Here is a 14,133-nt window from a genome sequence, read left to right as displayed (position 1 = left end):
GGGGGAGAGCAGGTGGGGGGAGGGGGTCGGACTGGAGTTCGAAGTCAGTGAGGTGGTCCGCGAGGAGAGCGTCGTCACTGGCCCCTGTAGTATCGAGGCAGGTGTCGCTAGATCCCGCGGAGACCACAGGAGCAGTGGGGTTGGGCGGGACCGAGGAGTCGGCTGTAGCCTCCGGAGCCGGGGCTACATCGATGTCTGGGTCCGTCTCCGCCGCATGGACAGACAGGGTGACGGATCTGGCGGGTCCAGACCCCAATAGGGGCGGGAGGGCAGAAGTGGAGGTGGTTGGGGGGGGTCGCGGCCATAGGTGAAGGCGCGGCGGAGGAAGCTGTGGTAGAGCTTACCTCCATCGGGGTGGCGGCGTCCTGGTCCTGCCGGTTTCCGGGGGCCTGGTCCAGGTCCTCAAAGGTGAGAGGCGGGCGGGAGGTGGTGGGAGGTGTGTGGAGTTGGCCGGAGGGCCTGGAAGCCGAGACGGGCAATCCAGGGAGCGGCGGGTTCCATAGGAACAACGGGAGCCGGGAGGAGTGCCTCCACGTGCCTCAAAGTAATGGGGGCACCAAGGTCCACTGCGGCCCAGCAGACCCCAAGTTCCCAGGCGTCCGACCAACCGGCGAAGGCCGGGAACCAGGTCTGGAGGTGGCGGACCTTGGCCTCCAACGCCAGGTCGTAATGGCGTAGGAGGGACCTGTAGTTGTGGGTGAACCAGTTGGCCGCGTTGGTCTGAAGTTCCTCCCAATTTTCGTAAGTCGGCTTGCGATCGTGGCCCGGTGGGGTGACCCCATTGGTCAGGTATTGGTTCACCTGGTCCCGGTGGAAGGCCGTCTTAATTAATCGGCAGATCAATTTTCCGGCCTCCGTGACCTGGGGCCCATGGGCTCTGGGCGCCTTGCTCCACGAGACCGCGTGTAGGTCCGTGGTCAGCGGTAGAGGAGCAAGGGGTGCAGCCGCGGGCTGTGCGGCGACAGAGGTCGCGGTAGAGGCCGCGGCTGTGGCCGGGGTCCTGCGGGTAGGTGGCGCGGTCCTGCGACCGCTGCTCTGTTCCGTCCGGCTGGCAGTTTCAGCGGTGCGCTCTAAGTAGCGCAGGCGTGCCTAGGTTCTTGCGGAAACCTCTGCGCCGGCGCCGCCAAGGCGGCTGTGCAGAGGTGTCAGTAGCCTGGGAGGGGGTGGAGTGTCGGGCCCGGCGGTCAGCATCCCGGGTGGGAGCAGAAGAGCCAGAGGTCCGGGCCCGTCCAGGGGTAGAGGAGCTGGCCTGCGCTACACGTGCACGTGAGGGATCGTGTCCCTCACGGTGGCGGTGAGTGCGGCGCGAGGACGGCGGTGAACGCCGTTGATGGTCGGGGCTGTTGCGGGGCGCCAGTGCCTGGGGAAGCTGGTCCGGGGTCATAAGGACCCAAACCCGCCCCGAAGAGTCCTGGGCCGGGACCGTAGCTAGGTTGGGTCTGGGGCGGGCTGATAGGAGGGATGGGGGGAGGAGTGGGGTAATCCGGGGGTGTGGGCGGCGGTAGGGGTCTTCCCGCTGGTGGTGAGCGGGGCGGGAATAATTCCAGGAGTAACGGGAATCATCCCGGGAGCGGCTGGAGTCCCGTCGTAGGTGGTGGGAGGAACGAGAGTCTCCTAAGAGCGGTGGGACAGGGAAGACATTCTAGGGGAGGAGGGAGAGAGAGAGGGAGAGAGAGGGAGGGGTGAGTGTGTGTGAGTTGGGGAGTATGTCAGTGAACGAGTGAGTGAGTGCGTGTCTTACCTGGCCAAGTAGCTAAACTAATCTGTGGAAAAAAGGTGGAGCGATAAAATAATAAAGGGGAACGGAAAATAAAAAATGCTATACCAATCCTGGCGAGTTGATGAACAATGGTCTGGGAGGAGACGAGCTGAGGAAGGAAGGGGTCATGAGTAGCGGCACATGAGTGCGATGAAGAGAAGAGGAGGATGGCCAGAGGAGGACACCGCAGGCATACGTGAGTATGATGAGAGAGGAGTGTGGGTGAGCGTGTGTGTGAGAGAAGGAGAGAGAGCGTATTAGAGAGACAGAGCGAGAGAGAGAAAGGGAGGGAGAGAGACAGTGTGAGGGCGTCCCTCAGGACAAATAAAAGTTGCAGTCCAAAACGTAGACATTGCACTCCGGGTAGAGCTACCTGTAGGCCCTGACCAGAATAAACGGAGCGAACGTGATGGCTAACTGGCCGCGACCGGTTTTGTTCCCTATATGGTGGAACTTGTCAGGCGACTCCAAAATAAAACGAGCACAGGTAAATGGGGGTGGCCTACGACTAGAGATCAAGAGGGTCCACCTGGGGGACACAGAGAATGTGAAAAAGAAAAAACCACATCACTAGTAACCCAGGGTGCCTCAAGTGATCCACCAAAAGTGGTAATGGATCGAATAATCTAGTGAAAAGGTGGGAGGTAGAGAGAGACAGAGAGAGGAGAGAGAGAAAAGGGGGAGGGCGTGTGGTCAGAGAGTGAGAAGCTAGGTGATGGAGTGGCTGAGTTGTGTAGAGCTGGAAAGGAAGAGAATGGTTAACATGGGCGCATAAATAAGCGTGTGGGTGGGGGGCCGTCTGGGTAGGAAGTGAGACCGGGCAGTAGTGGTGTGGTGAATGTGTGTGTGAGAGAGAGGCTGGGAGAGAGGAGCGAAGAGAGAGGCGAGGAAAGGAGGTGTGTGAGTGTGTGTGTGCAAGGAGTGAGGAACAGACTGGATGGGAAGTAGGCCCAAGCAGCAGTATGTGTGGTGACTGTGTGTGTGAGAGAAGCAGTGGGAGAGAGGAAAGGAGGCAAGGCAAGGAGGTGTGTGTGTGTGCATGGAGTGGGAAGCAGACTGGATGGGAAGTAGGCCCAGGCAGTAGTATGTGTAGTGAATCTGTGAGGGAGAGAGGCTGTGAGAAGGAAGGAAGAGAGAGGAGAGGAGAGAAGGCCAGGCAAAGGTGTGTGTGTGTGTGTGTGTGCATGGAGTGGGAAGCAGACTGGATGGGAAGTAGGCCCAGGCAGTAGTATGTGTAGTGAATCTGTGAGAGAGAGAGGCTGTGAGAAGGAAAGAAGAGAGAGGAGAGGAGAGAAGGCCAGGCAAGGTTGTGTGTGTGTGTTCTTGCACAGGGCGTGTGATGCGTCAGTGCAGTAGTGTTGGAGTGTTAGTGCTTGTAGTTAGTGCATGCTGCTGCTGCTTCTGCTTGCTACTTTCTGCTTTCAGCTACTGCCACCGGATAGCCCCTGGTCATCAGGGGCGAAAGAGGAGCCGAGTGCGTAAGTTTCCTCAGCTGGTACATAGCCTCTCCACCGCCAAGATCTCGTACACGCCTCCTTGTGACACACATGGTAACTGGTCCCCTGCGGCTCCAGGCTAAGTTGTACGGGATCTCGGAGCAGCAGTGGGCCCCAGAGACGCGGCATGCAGGCCCATCGGTGAGTGGAAATGCCCTGCTGCCCGTCAACCACTGTCCCAGCTATGGGCAAAAAGACCCAACTATTGGTAAATAGTCAAGACCCCAAAGGCAGAACAGGCGGAAGATGGTGGGTGTGAGAACCACCACAACAGCTGGAAGGCGGAAGAAGGCAACCCCACAGCCACGTGGGTTAACTCGGGAGGGTACAGTGGCTAGGGGAGCAAACCCCGAAGACAAACCTGCATCTGGGGACAGGCACAGGCGGAGTCCAACTGACCGGACCACCGGCAGCCCCCTGCAGCTCCTGCCAGACGAAGGTCGTCATGGGTTCTCTCATGCCACTGGAGGTCAATCTGGTAGGAGTGAAGATGGTGGGAGTGAGGTCTGTGCACCCTCACCTACGCGCAAGCTTTCTTGCCCCCCTCCCCCTCCTCCAAAAGTCCTGTGGTGTTGTGGAATGGCGGTGGGTACAGGCCAAGGATGTGGCTGGGAGTGTCTAGCCAAAACATGCACACAGGCGGCAATGGAGTGATGGTCGTTAGGACTGTGGGATGGAGCAGCGCGTCCTTTCGGCAGCTTCCATTGCGACTGAGCAGCCCCACACTGCTCACCCCTGAGATGGGGAAGGACCTAGAAAAGGTGCTCCTAAAATTGTCTGCTCTCCTTACTCCGGACAGTAAACTGCAACCGTCGGAGTATCCCCCTTCGCGGTAAAAAAACTAAAGTAAAATATATGCTAAATATAGCATCATGGAATGTTCGAACACTGCTGGACCTAACTGGAACTCCTGACAGGCCCCACTGAAGGACAGCACTGGTGGCCCTGGAGCTCGCGAGATACAACATCGATATTGCAGCTCTCAGCGAGACCAGACTACATGGAGAGGATTCCCTGTCAGAGGTTGGTGCTGGGTACACCTTCTTCTGGAGGGGGGTCCCCGAAGGCACCCGCCGTAACCATGGAGTTGGCTTTGCTGTGAAACAAACTGCTGCAGCGCATTCCGGAATCCCCCATCGGCATCAATGAAAGGCTGATGACGTGGCGCATTCCCCTGGCAAAGGAACGAGTCGCCACCCTCATCAGTGCATATGCACCAACTCTTGATGCCGATCACAACACCAAAGAGCATTTCTACCGAGCTCTTGATGCCATCCTACAGAAAGCTCCGGCCACAGACAGGCTCATACTCATGGGAGATTTCAATGCTAGAGTGGGCACAGAGCACCTGGTATGGAATAAGGTTCTTGGCCAGCATGGAGTGGGGAAAATGAACCAAAACGGGCTCAGGCTCCTCTCCCTCTGTGCAGAGCACCAGCTGGTCATCACCAACACCATCTTCCAGATTAAGAACAAGCTCAAGACCACCTGGCAACACCCCCGCTCAAAACATTGGCATCTCCTTGACTATGTTGTCCGTCAAAAGGACAGACAAGATGTCCTCATCACCCGTGTCATGCGTGGAGCTGATTGCTGGACTGACCACCTCATGGTCAGATCCAAACTCCTCATGAGCGTTCAACCCCGTGGCCCGAGGACAGCTCCAAACAAGAGACTCAACCACACAGCTCTCAACAGCCCCACCACTACAGACAACCTGAGACGGCTCCTTGCTGAAAACCTCGACAACATCCCAGAGGAATCAGCCGACTGGCCAGCTCTGCGCCAGGCTATTCACAGCTCAGCCTTAGAGGCGCTCGGCCAGTCAAGGAAACGTCACCAGGACTGGTTTGACTTTAACTCAGCTGAGATACAGTCACTCCTAAAAACCAAGCGTGAGGCCCACAAAGCTCTCCTGTCCTGCCCTGGATCTCCCACCCTGAAATCCACCTTCACTGCAGCAAGAACAGCAGCCCAGCGAGCCCTCCAGAGTATGGAGGACACCTGGTGGAGGCAAAAGGCGCAAGAGATCCAGAACCTGGCAAACTGCAATAACACCCATGGCTTTTACGATGCCATAAAAGCATTGTACGGCCCCAGGAAGCGGGCGATTGCCCCGGTCCGATCAGCTGACGGGTCCACGCTCTTCAAAGACCGCCGCGAGATTCTTGCCCGTTGGGCAAATCATTTTGAGAGTCTCCTCAACCACACCAACCCAGTTGACCCACATATCCTGGATAATCTCCCAGACCTGCCAACAACGACTCACCTGGACACCCCGCCACTCCATTCAGAAATCCAGCAAGCCATTGCAGGGCTGAAAAACAACAAAAGCGCTGGACCCGATGGTATCCCCGCGGAGGTGTTCAAAAACGGAGGATACATGCTCACACGTCACCTGCACTGATCCACAACATCTGGGAACATGGGACAATCCCACAGGACTGGAAGGATGCAAACATTGTCATTATTTATAAACATAAAGGAGACAGAGCAGTATGTGGCAACAGCCGCGGAATAGCTCTCCTCTCCATCGCAGGGAAGGTCCTGGCCAAGGTCATGCTCAGCAGACTGGTTGAGCGCATATCTGAAGCTGTGCTCCCAGAAACACAATGTGGTTTCCGGAAGACCAGGTCAACAACAGACATGGTATTTGTCTTGAGGCAGCTGCTGGAGAAGAGCCGAGAACACCACAAAGACATCTACATAGCCTTCATCGACCTCAGCAAAGCCTTCGACACCGTCAATCATGAGTTGCTCTGGAAACACCTCACCAAACTTGGGGTACCACCCAAGTTTCTCAGCATCCTACAGCAGTTGCATGACGGGATGCAAGCCAGAGTGCTCACAGGAGAACTCAAATCAGAGTTTTTCGAGGTGAACGTTGGGGTAAAGCAAGGCTGTGTCTTGGCTCCGGTGCTCTTTAACATCCTCCTCTCTGCCGTAACCTGCCTCTTCCACCGGGTCATGGGACAAGAAGACGGTGTCCATGTTGAATACCGTCTTGATGGAAGCCTCTTCAACATCCGCCGGCTCCAGGCCCACACAAAGACAAAAACACGCCAAATCTGTGAGCTTCAATATGCTGATGACTGTGCAGTCATAGCTCACAGCCCGGATTCTATGCAGCACACACTCGATACAATATCTGGTCTGTATCAATTCTTTGGCCTACAGGTCATGTCCCATCTCACCACTCCCGCCCCCACACCCCCAAGTTTTCACATACACGGTGTTCCACTTAAAACAGTGGATCACTTCACCTACCTTGGGTCCACTCTGTCCTCGTGCTGCTCCCTTGACACAGAAATACACACCCGGATCAACAAAGCCTCATCTTCATTTGGACGCCTGCGCAGCAGGGTTTTTGAAAACCGTAACCTGAAGGTCAGCACCAAGGTTGCTGTGTATAACGCTGTCTGTCTCTCCACTCTGGTCTATGGGGCAGAGTCATGGACCCCATACCGCCAGCACATCACCAACCTAGAGGCCTTCCACATCCGCTGCCTACAGAAGGTCCAGGGTCTGTCCTGGGAAGATCGGATGCCCTATACAGAAATCCTCCGCAACACTGGCTCTGTCTGTATGGAAGCAGCTGTGGCCAAAAGACACCTGCGCTGGATAGGGCACACCATACGAATGCCTGAACACCGCCTACCCCGCCAAGTCCTCTACAGCCAATTACTGGGCGCAAAGCGCTTCGCTGGAGTACAAAAGCGGTGCTTCACTGACTACACCAGGGACATCCTAAAGCGAGCGAACATCCGCTTCACTCAGCTTGAAAACCTGGCCACCAACAGATCTGCCTGGCAGGGAACCTGTGCCACGGCAGTTTCCCAAATTCACCAAAAAACCCAGGACAGAAGATCCGAGAGGCGTACCCAGCGACATCAGCGGGCGGCTGGTGTTCCCCTGGCATCTGGCCTCCCGTGTTCCATCTGCAGGCGAGTGTGCGGCTCGAGGATTGGTCTATACGCCCACGAGAAGTGGCACCAGCGGCAACGTCGCTGACCCCCCCCCTTCCCCAACCCAACCCTTGGAGCAAGCGTCATCATCAAATACGATGGACAGCTAAGACGGTGTGTGCATAGAGTGAGGAGCAGACTGGATGGGAAGTAGGCCCAAGCAGCAGTATGTGTGGTGAATCTGTGTGTGAGAGAAGCTGTGGGAGAGAGGAGAAGAGGCAAGGCAAGGAGGTGTGTGTGTGTGTGCATGGAGTGGGAAGCAGACTGGATGGGAAGTAGGCCCATGCAGTAGTAGGTGTAGTGAATCTGTGAAGGAGAGGGGCTGTGAGAAGGAAAGAAGAGAGAGGAAAGAAGGCCAGGCAAAAGTGTGTGTGTGTGTGTGCATGGAGTGAGAAGCAGGCTGGATGGGAAGTAGGCCCAAGCAGCAGTAGGTGTGGTGAATCTGTGTGTGAGAGAAGCTGTGGGAGAGAGAAGGGAGAAGAAGAAGAGAAGAGGCAAGGCAAGGAGGTGTGTGTGTGTGCATGGAGTGGGAAGTAGACTGGATGGGAAGTAGGCCCATGCAGTAGTATGTGTAGTGAATCTGTGAAGGAGAGAGGCTGTGAGACGGAAAGAAGAGAGAGGAGAGGAGGCCAGGCAAAGATGTGTGTGTGTGTGTGTGCATGGAGTGAGAAGCAGACTGTATGGGAAGTAGGCCCAGGCAGTAGTATGTGTAGTGAATCTGTGTAGGAGAGGCTGTGAGAAGGAAAAAAGAGAGAGGAGAGGAGAGAAGGCCAGGCAAAGAGGTGTGTGTGTGTGTTTGTATTTCTATACTTGTGAGGACCACAACCTGACAAAAGACCTTTAAAGTGAGGACATTTTTCTTTGTGAGGACATTTTTGATGGTCCTCACTAGCAAATCACTTCAAACTCCCACACCCTATGACCATAGACATCCACCTCTGCAAATTTCGCCACAAGTCCTCACATATGTGGTAGGCCCTCAAAAACTGTGTTTAGGCTCTATGCTCTAGGGCAGGGGTTTTCAAAGTGTGAGGCGCGCCTCCCCTGGGGGTCGCCAGAGAGTTTCAAGGGAGGCGCGCCAATGCGTTTCAGGGGAGGCGGCAAATATATATTTTTAAAATTATATAAAATAAAATAAAATAGCTTTCTGGAAAATAATCATTTTGTAGATGTATGGAATAGAATACACAAATATATATACATATTTTAATCTCATTTAATTAATCTTTCAGTCCTGACATATACTTGACACGAAACATTTTTAGCTAGCAGTGACAGCAACTTTACCGATAAAAAAATGTCTGAACCCAGCAGAAAGCGCAGGAAATATGATGAGGAATATTTAAAGTTGGGATTTTCTTGGATAGGGCCAGCCGATATTCAAAAACCACAAAGTGTGGTTTGCAAAGAGGTTCTGGCTAATGATAGCATGAGACCCTGCAAGCACAAAGGTTTGGTGTTAAAGCCGCTGGAGTTTTTTTCAAATAAGTTAAAGGAACTGAACAAACAGAAGAAGACAGTCGAAACATTCAGCACCACCAATAGCAAGGCAACTGAGGCATCATATCTGGTAGCATTACGTATTGCAAAGGCGGGTAAGCCCCACAGCATCGGCAAAACCTTCCTCCTACCTGCTGCAAAGGATATGTGTTCGGTGATGATGGGAGAAGCTGCTGCGGCCAAGTTGAATGTCATCCCCTTGTCTGACAACACTGTCCAGCGCCGTATCTCTGACATGGCATTGGATGTGAAGGAGCAGCTTCTGGATGGTATTCGTGAGAGTCCTTACTTCTCCATTCAAATTGACGAGTCCACCGATGTTGCTAACTGCGCACAGTTGATGACTTACGTGCGCTACATCAGAGAGCTCAACGTCCAGGAGGAGTTTCTGTTTGGTCATTCTCTGACAGCTCACACCACGGCAGAAGAATTATTCAAGGCCTTGAATGATTTCATTGAGAATAACACCATTGATTGGAAGCGGTGCTGTGGTATATGTAGCGACGGGGCAAGGGCAATGACGGGTCGCCACAGTGGTCTGGTGAAACGGGTGCAAGATGTTGCTCCCGCTGCTGTTTGGAGTCACTGCATCATCCATCGACAAGCCTTAGCGGCCAAGAAGATGCCCGAGGAGCTGCGTGCGGTCCTGGGTGAGGCAGTCAAAATAGTCAACTTGATCAAATCCCGCGCCTTGAATGCGCTTCTGTTTTCCATCCTTTGCGATGAGATGGGCGCACACTTTCGCCAACTACTCCTGCACTCTGAAGTCCGCTGGTTGTCCCGGGGCAAGGTCCTCACCCGCCTGTGTGACTTGCGTGAGGAAGTCCTCCTATTTCTCACCAAAATCAACTCTCCATTGGTGAAACACATGGAGGACATGAACTGGGTGGCAAGGTTGGCCTATTTGTTGGATATCTTTGAAAAGATAAATGTGCTCAACACTTCTCTGCAGTGTCATGTCTTTTTGGTACATGATAAAGTCTCTGCATTCAGGAAAAAGCTGGACCTGTGGTGTGCTCGCGTGGAACAGGGCTCAGTGGAAATGTTTCCAACCTTGGAGTACGTTTTGGAGAAGGCAGGACTGGCCGTTGCCTCTGTGCAGCAGGTTGCCACTGTGCATTTGAAGGGGTTGCGCGAGCAGTTTTGGGAATATTTTGGAGAGGACACCAAGGGGAATCAATGGGTTAGAAATCCATTCATCTTCCCAGCAGAGCTCTGTGATGGATTAAGCATCCAAGAGGAGGAGGCCCTACTTGACCTGAGCTCTAACATGGAGTTGCAACAGAAGATCCGTGAAGTGTCGCTTGCACACTTTTGGCTGTCTGTGGAGACAGAGTTCCCGTCACTTTCCATAAAGGCTATGCAAGTACTTATCCCATTCACGTCCACTTACTTGTGTGAGTGCGGGTTTTCTGCCTTGACCATGATCAAAACCAAGTACCGGTCGAGGCTGCAGGTCGAGGGTGACATGCGCTTGTTCCTTTCGTCACTACAGCCCCGCATCCACCGGCTGTGTGCAGCGAAGACGCAGACTCACTGCTCCCATTAGCCTATCCTAGGTAGAGAGAGCCAGCCTAGAGGTGGAACATTAACATGTTCTCCGTTAAAGTGATAGATATGAGATAAATGTTCTTTTTGTTCGTTTTTTTTTTTACTTCAGAAACATGCACAAATAGCATAGACGTGTAGGCTAATTAATTATCAATCATATTAGCCTATTGATTTGAATTAAAATGAGAGATCGTATAAAAGAGAATCTGAGCGTAAGAGAGTAGTGGCTCCTAAATGACTAAATGTAGGCTAAATGTATTAGGACTTGTGTTCAAAATAAACTTTTTCAAACCCTTTGCAACTATTTTTTTTTAACACAGTGTTCTTATTATTGGGGTGTGCTTGCCTTCGGCGAGCACAAACCATTGTTATCTCACATATATATTATTTATTATTTATTGTTTCTTTTCGCCCCCCTAAGGATGCCTCAATATTTGGACTACATAGACAACGGCGATGTCAAAAGGTTCGTCTCGGTAGCGATTGCGTTGGTTGTATTGGGATTTATGTTCCATTGCACGGTTTAAGTAGAAATTACGTTTTTGTGGCAAAAAGTGAAGCTAACGGTGGCTAACTTGCTAGCCACAGTCACTGACGCCACTAACGTCACCAACGTCACGAAAACTCGCGTGACTATCTCTAGCAGAACATTAGTTTCCCATCTGTTAACTTGGGGGATACTAATCTGCAAGGCAGCTGCAGAAACGCCACAAGCAAAGAGGCCAGGGTGATATTTAATCATTTTACTTTGAGGTGTGAAACATAATTGTGAAATGTAATGTACAATATTAGCTGATATTATTAAGTAAGTAGGCCCACATCTACTTTCGGAAACGGTAGTCTACTATTTCACTGAAGCATTAGCATCATGACATTAGCCTCTGTTGCTTGGGCAACACATACTACAGTGGTCATGATGCATCTGTTTTCAATCTTTAAAATAAACATTCCTCACAAATACGTTTTTGTTGTAGGATTTATTTTGACATTAATAAACGATTTGTTGGTGAAATGACCATTACCTGTGGTTTCAAATCAGTGTGGCGGCTCACTGCAACGCTGTAGCCTACCCGAGACACTAATGAGTAGCTAACAAAAACATCTCTTTAGAGATGTTTAGAAAGTCAAACGGCAACGGAACATGTTTGGCTTTCCCCTTACTCAAAAGTTTTTCAATAGGTGAAAGTATCTGACTACTAACCTGAACTTCATTGCCACAGCCTAAACTTTGTCAATGTCAAAACTTTGTCTGTTCATGAAAATAATTAATGTCAGCCTGCTTCAGCCTTGCTTAGCTGTAGGATATACATTTTACTGGGTCTTGCTGCGCTGCTTGATTTATTGAAATTATTATGAAATGTTATGTTTTACTAGCCATTTGCCTTCTTAAGCAAATCACAGTATTTCCCACCCCTCATGGTGTAACTGAGACGACCGTAAATAGCCTAATTCATCTTTCAAGTAATAAGCCCCCGTTGAAGTGTTGAGCAGGAAATTAGCTGGTCTGTAGAGATCTTGGGTTGGTGGTTTTACTGATGCAGAATTCGCTCAAATAAAATCGATAGACGTAACGAGTGGCACATAACGTGAAGTAGGCCTAACATTGCATTTTATTTTGTTTGAGTTTTAATAACTTGTCCAGTGCATCGGGGCAAGTAGCACTAGCCTAAATTGATCTTCCAGACTTGCCGTTAAAAAAAAATGTACTCTTCCCGGACAAGCCTTAGCCAAATGGCTAGACTGTTGATCCAGATCAGAATCCATCATATCTTGGACACTCAAAATCAGCGAATCTTGCAGCCAAATCAAGTAGCCTATATTTATAGGCCTTTATATGGCTACAAACTTCTGCTCGGTTTCTAGCTGGCTACTTGTTACCAAGTTACAACTTTGTTGCAGGGGCATTCTTTGTCTACATTGCGAGCTAACAGTGTCCGGTAATTATGTCGCTATAAATAATGATGTTAAACCGAGACCACTAAGCCCTCAAAGAAAATGTAAGGTCAAAGAAACAAAAGAAAGGTTTGAGGTTACTCTGAAAATTATTAATAAAATAGGCTTCTAATATTAAACTGCTAAATCCTTCTCTAACTAGGCTCCTCTATGATGCATAATGAAACTTAACGTTTTTTAAGTAATCAATAAGCCTACGCTTGCCCTCATTACTCAAATGATGCCGTTCAGGGCGTTCAAATTACATAATAGGGCGATGATAGGAGGATAATAGGACATAATAGGGCAACCAACAAGTTGTTTATATCTGATTACAATTTAATAAGTTATCTAGCGCTGCATCTTCATGAGCTTCATTTGGCCTCCTTCTCTTCCAACCAACCAGTATCACCTCTCCTCCATCTGAGTGATGCATGTCATTTCTACAAACTTATTATCAAGGGAACACAATGGTCAGAACTGTAGTCATACACTTAAATGCTTTTTGAAATATGTAAACACCAGGAGTGTATGGAAAGCTGGGGCAGCCACAAGCACACCCTCACAATTTCCCCAGAAATTGTATGCTCTCTAGTTAATGAAATTAATATCCATATCTAATCACGATAGTTTGGTTGCTATACTGTATTTACCTTGGCCACGTGCTCTTCCTTGTAGCCTAAATATCTCACAATTTGACCCTGCATTAATTTAGAAATACGAAGAAAAAGGATCAGTATAGAAAGAGACAAAAAATTCCAACAAAGAATCTTATACCGAAAACAATTATAAACATTCAAAACTAAAAGCATTCAGCCAAGGTGCTCTCCACCATTATTTCTTAGGGGCTATTTATAAACTATTTGATATGTCTTATATAAAAGCCTAATATAATGTAAAGTAACAGCTAGCTGGCGTCAGTTACTTGTAAAATGCAAATATCATGTTTAAGAGTAAAATCTCATTCCCTCAGTTATAACAGGCCTATTTGAGTTTGCTTACATTAGCAATAACGTCAGCTAGTTCGAAGTGTAGCATTACATTAGCAGCACAGTTCCCGTATTTAAGAAGGATTAAACAGACTTACCTGCAAGTGATGCATGGGCATCATCTCACAGTTTATTTTGTCTTTTCTCTGCTCCTTACTCCTGCTGTCTTTTCGAGGCCATTTTCCAAATGGTTGACTTTTTGCCTACTGTCAAACCTCGTCAGGCGCAATCCAACAGACCACTGATGACCACTGGAAGAGCACCCACGGGGAGCGTGGGAAGTTGAGTGTTTTTTGGGGGGGGCACCCTCGTCACTTTCTTGAGCAATTAAATATATCTCTTGTTCTGGCTGTTTTGTGATATACATGCCTAAAAAGAGCTTAATATTTCTATACTAAAATAATATATGTAGGCGTTTTATAATTATTATGACTATGATGATTTTTCATTAGGCTATTTTTGGTGCCCCCTCAGCACTTTGTGCCCTACGCACAATGCGCGTGGTGGGCACTGCCTATGTTGATCCCGTTTGCTCGACAACAGAAGTGGAAACAACTAACGTTATCATTTCAAATAATGTCTAGTCAGTCTGTTGAAAACAGTGTTGTGCAGACACAATAGGTTTATTTATACGTTTTTATTTCAAGTCTCCACCTTCGATGTTTCAGTGAGTAGGCCTACTGTTGACCATGTTGCGCTTTGATCTGCAGCTTCACTCGTTGTAAACCAACCAATCAGCGCGCAGCTCATCTATATATTCATGAGCATACCATGGAAAGAAGAAACCCTCTCGTTTTATTCAAGGGCTATTTTACAGGGTGCATTAGGGCGCATAGAACAGCAGCCGGGACATTTTCAGCCCAACCAATGTTACATACCCTATTTGGAGACCTTAAAGAACAGTGTGAAATACCCTATAAAAATTATATGACCCCGTTAAA

At 49.9% G+C, this 14,133-nt stretch overlaps 1 protein-coding gene across 1 annotated transcript; it reads left to right on the top strand.

Moving 5' to 3' along the window:
* The first annotated feature begins 8,649 nt into the window (after positions 1-8,649).
* Positions 8,650-10,269, top strand: LOC146256690 (zinc finger BED domain-containing protein 5-like). Its single transcript, XM_084674661.1, has one exon. The coding sequence runs from the start codon at positions 8,650-8,652 to the stop codon at positions 10,267-10,269; it is 1,620 nt and encodes a 539-aa protein (XP_084530787.1).
* Positions 10,270-14,133: the final 3,864 nt, after the last annotated feature.

This window comes from Hypomesus nipponensis, chromosome 15, assembly GCF_054491055.1.
Source record: "Hypomesus nipponensis isolate SF chromosome 15, ASM5449105v1, whole genome shotgun sequence".
NCBI lineage: Eukaryota > Metazoa > Chordata > Actinopteri > Osmeriformes > Osmeridae > Hypomesus > Hypomesus nipponensis.
This window is presented reverse-complemented; position numbering and strand designations above follow the sequence as displayed.

What these genes read in the sequence shown, in the direction of transcription:
- LOC146256690 (XM_084674661.1), top strand. Translation starts at nt 8,650, where the DNA reads ATGAGACCCTGCAAGCACAAAGGTTTGGTGTTAAAGCCGCTGGAGTTT.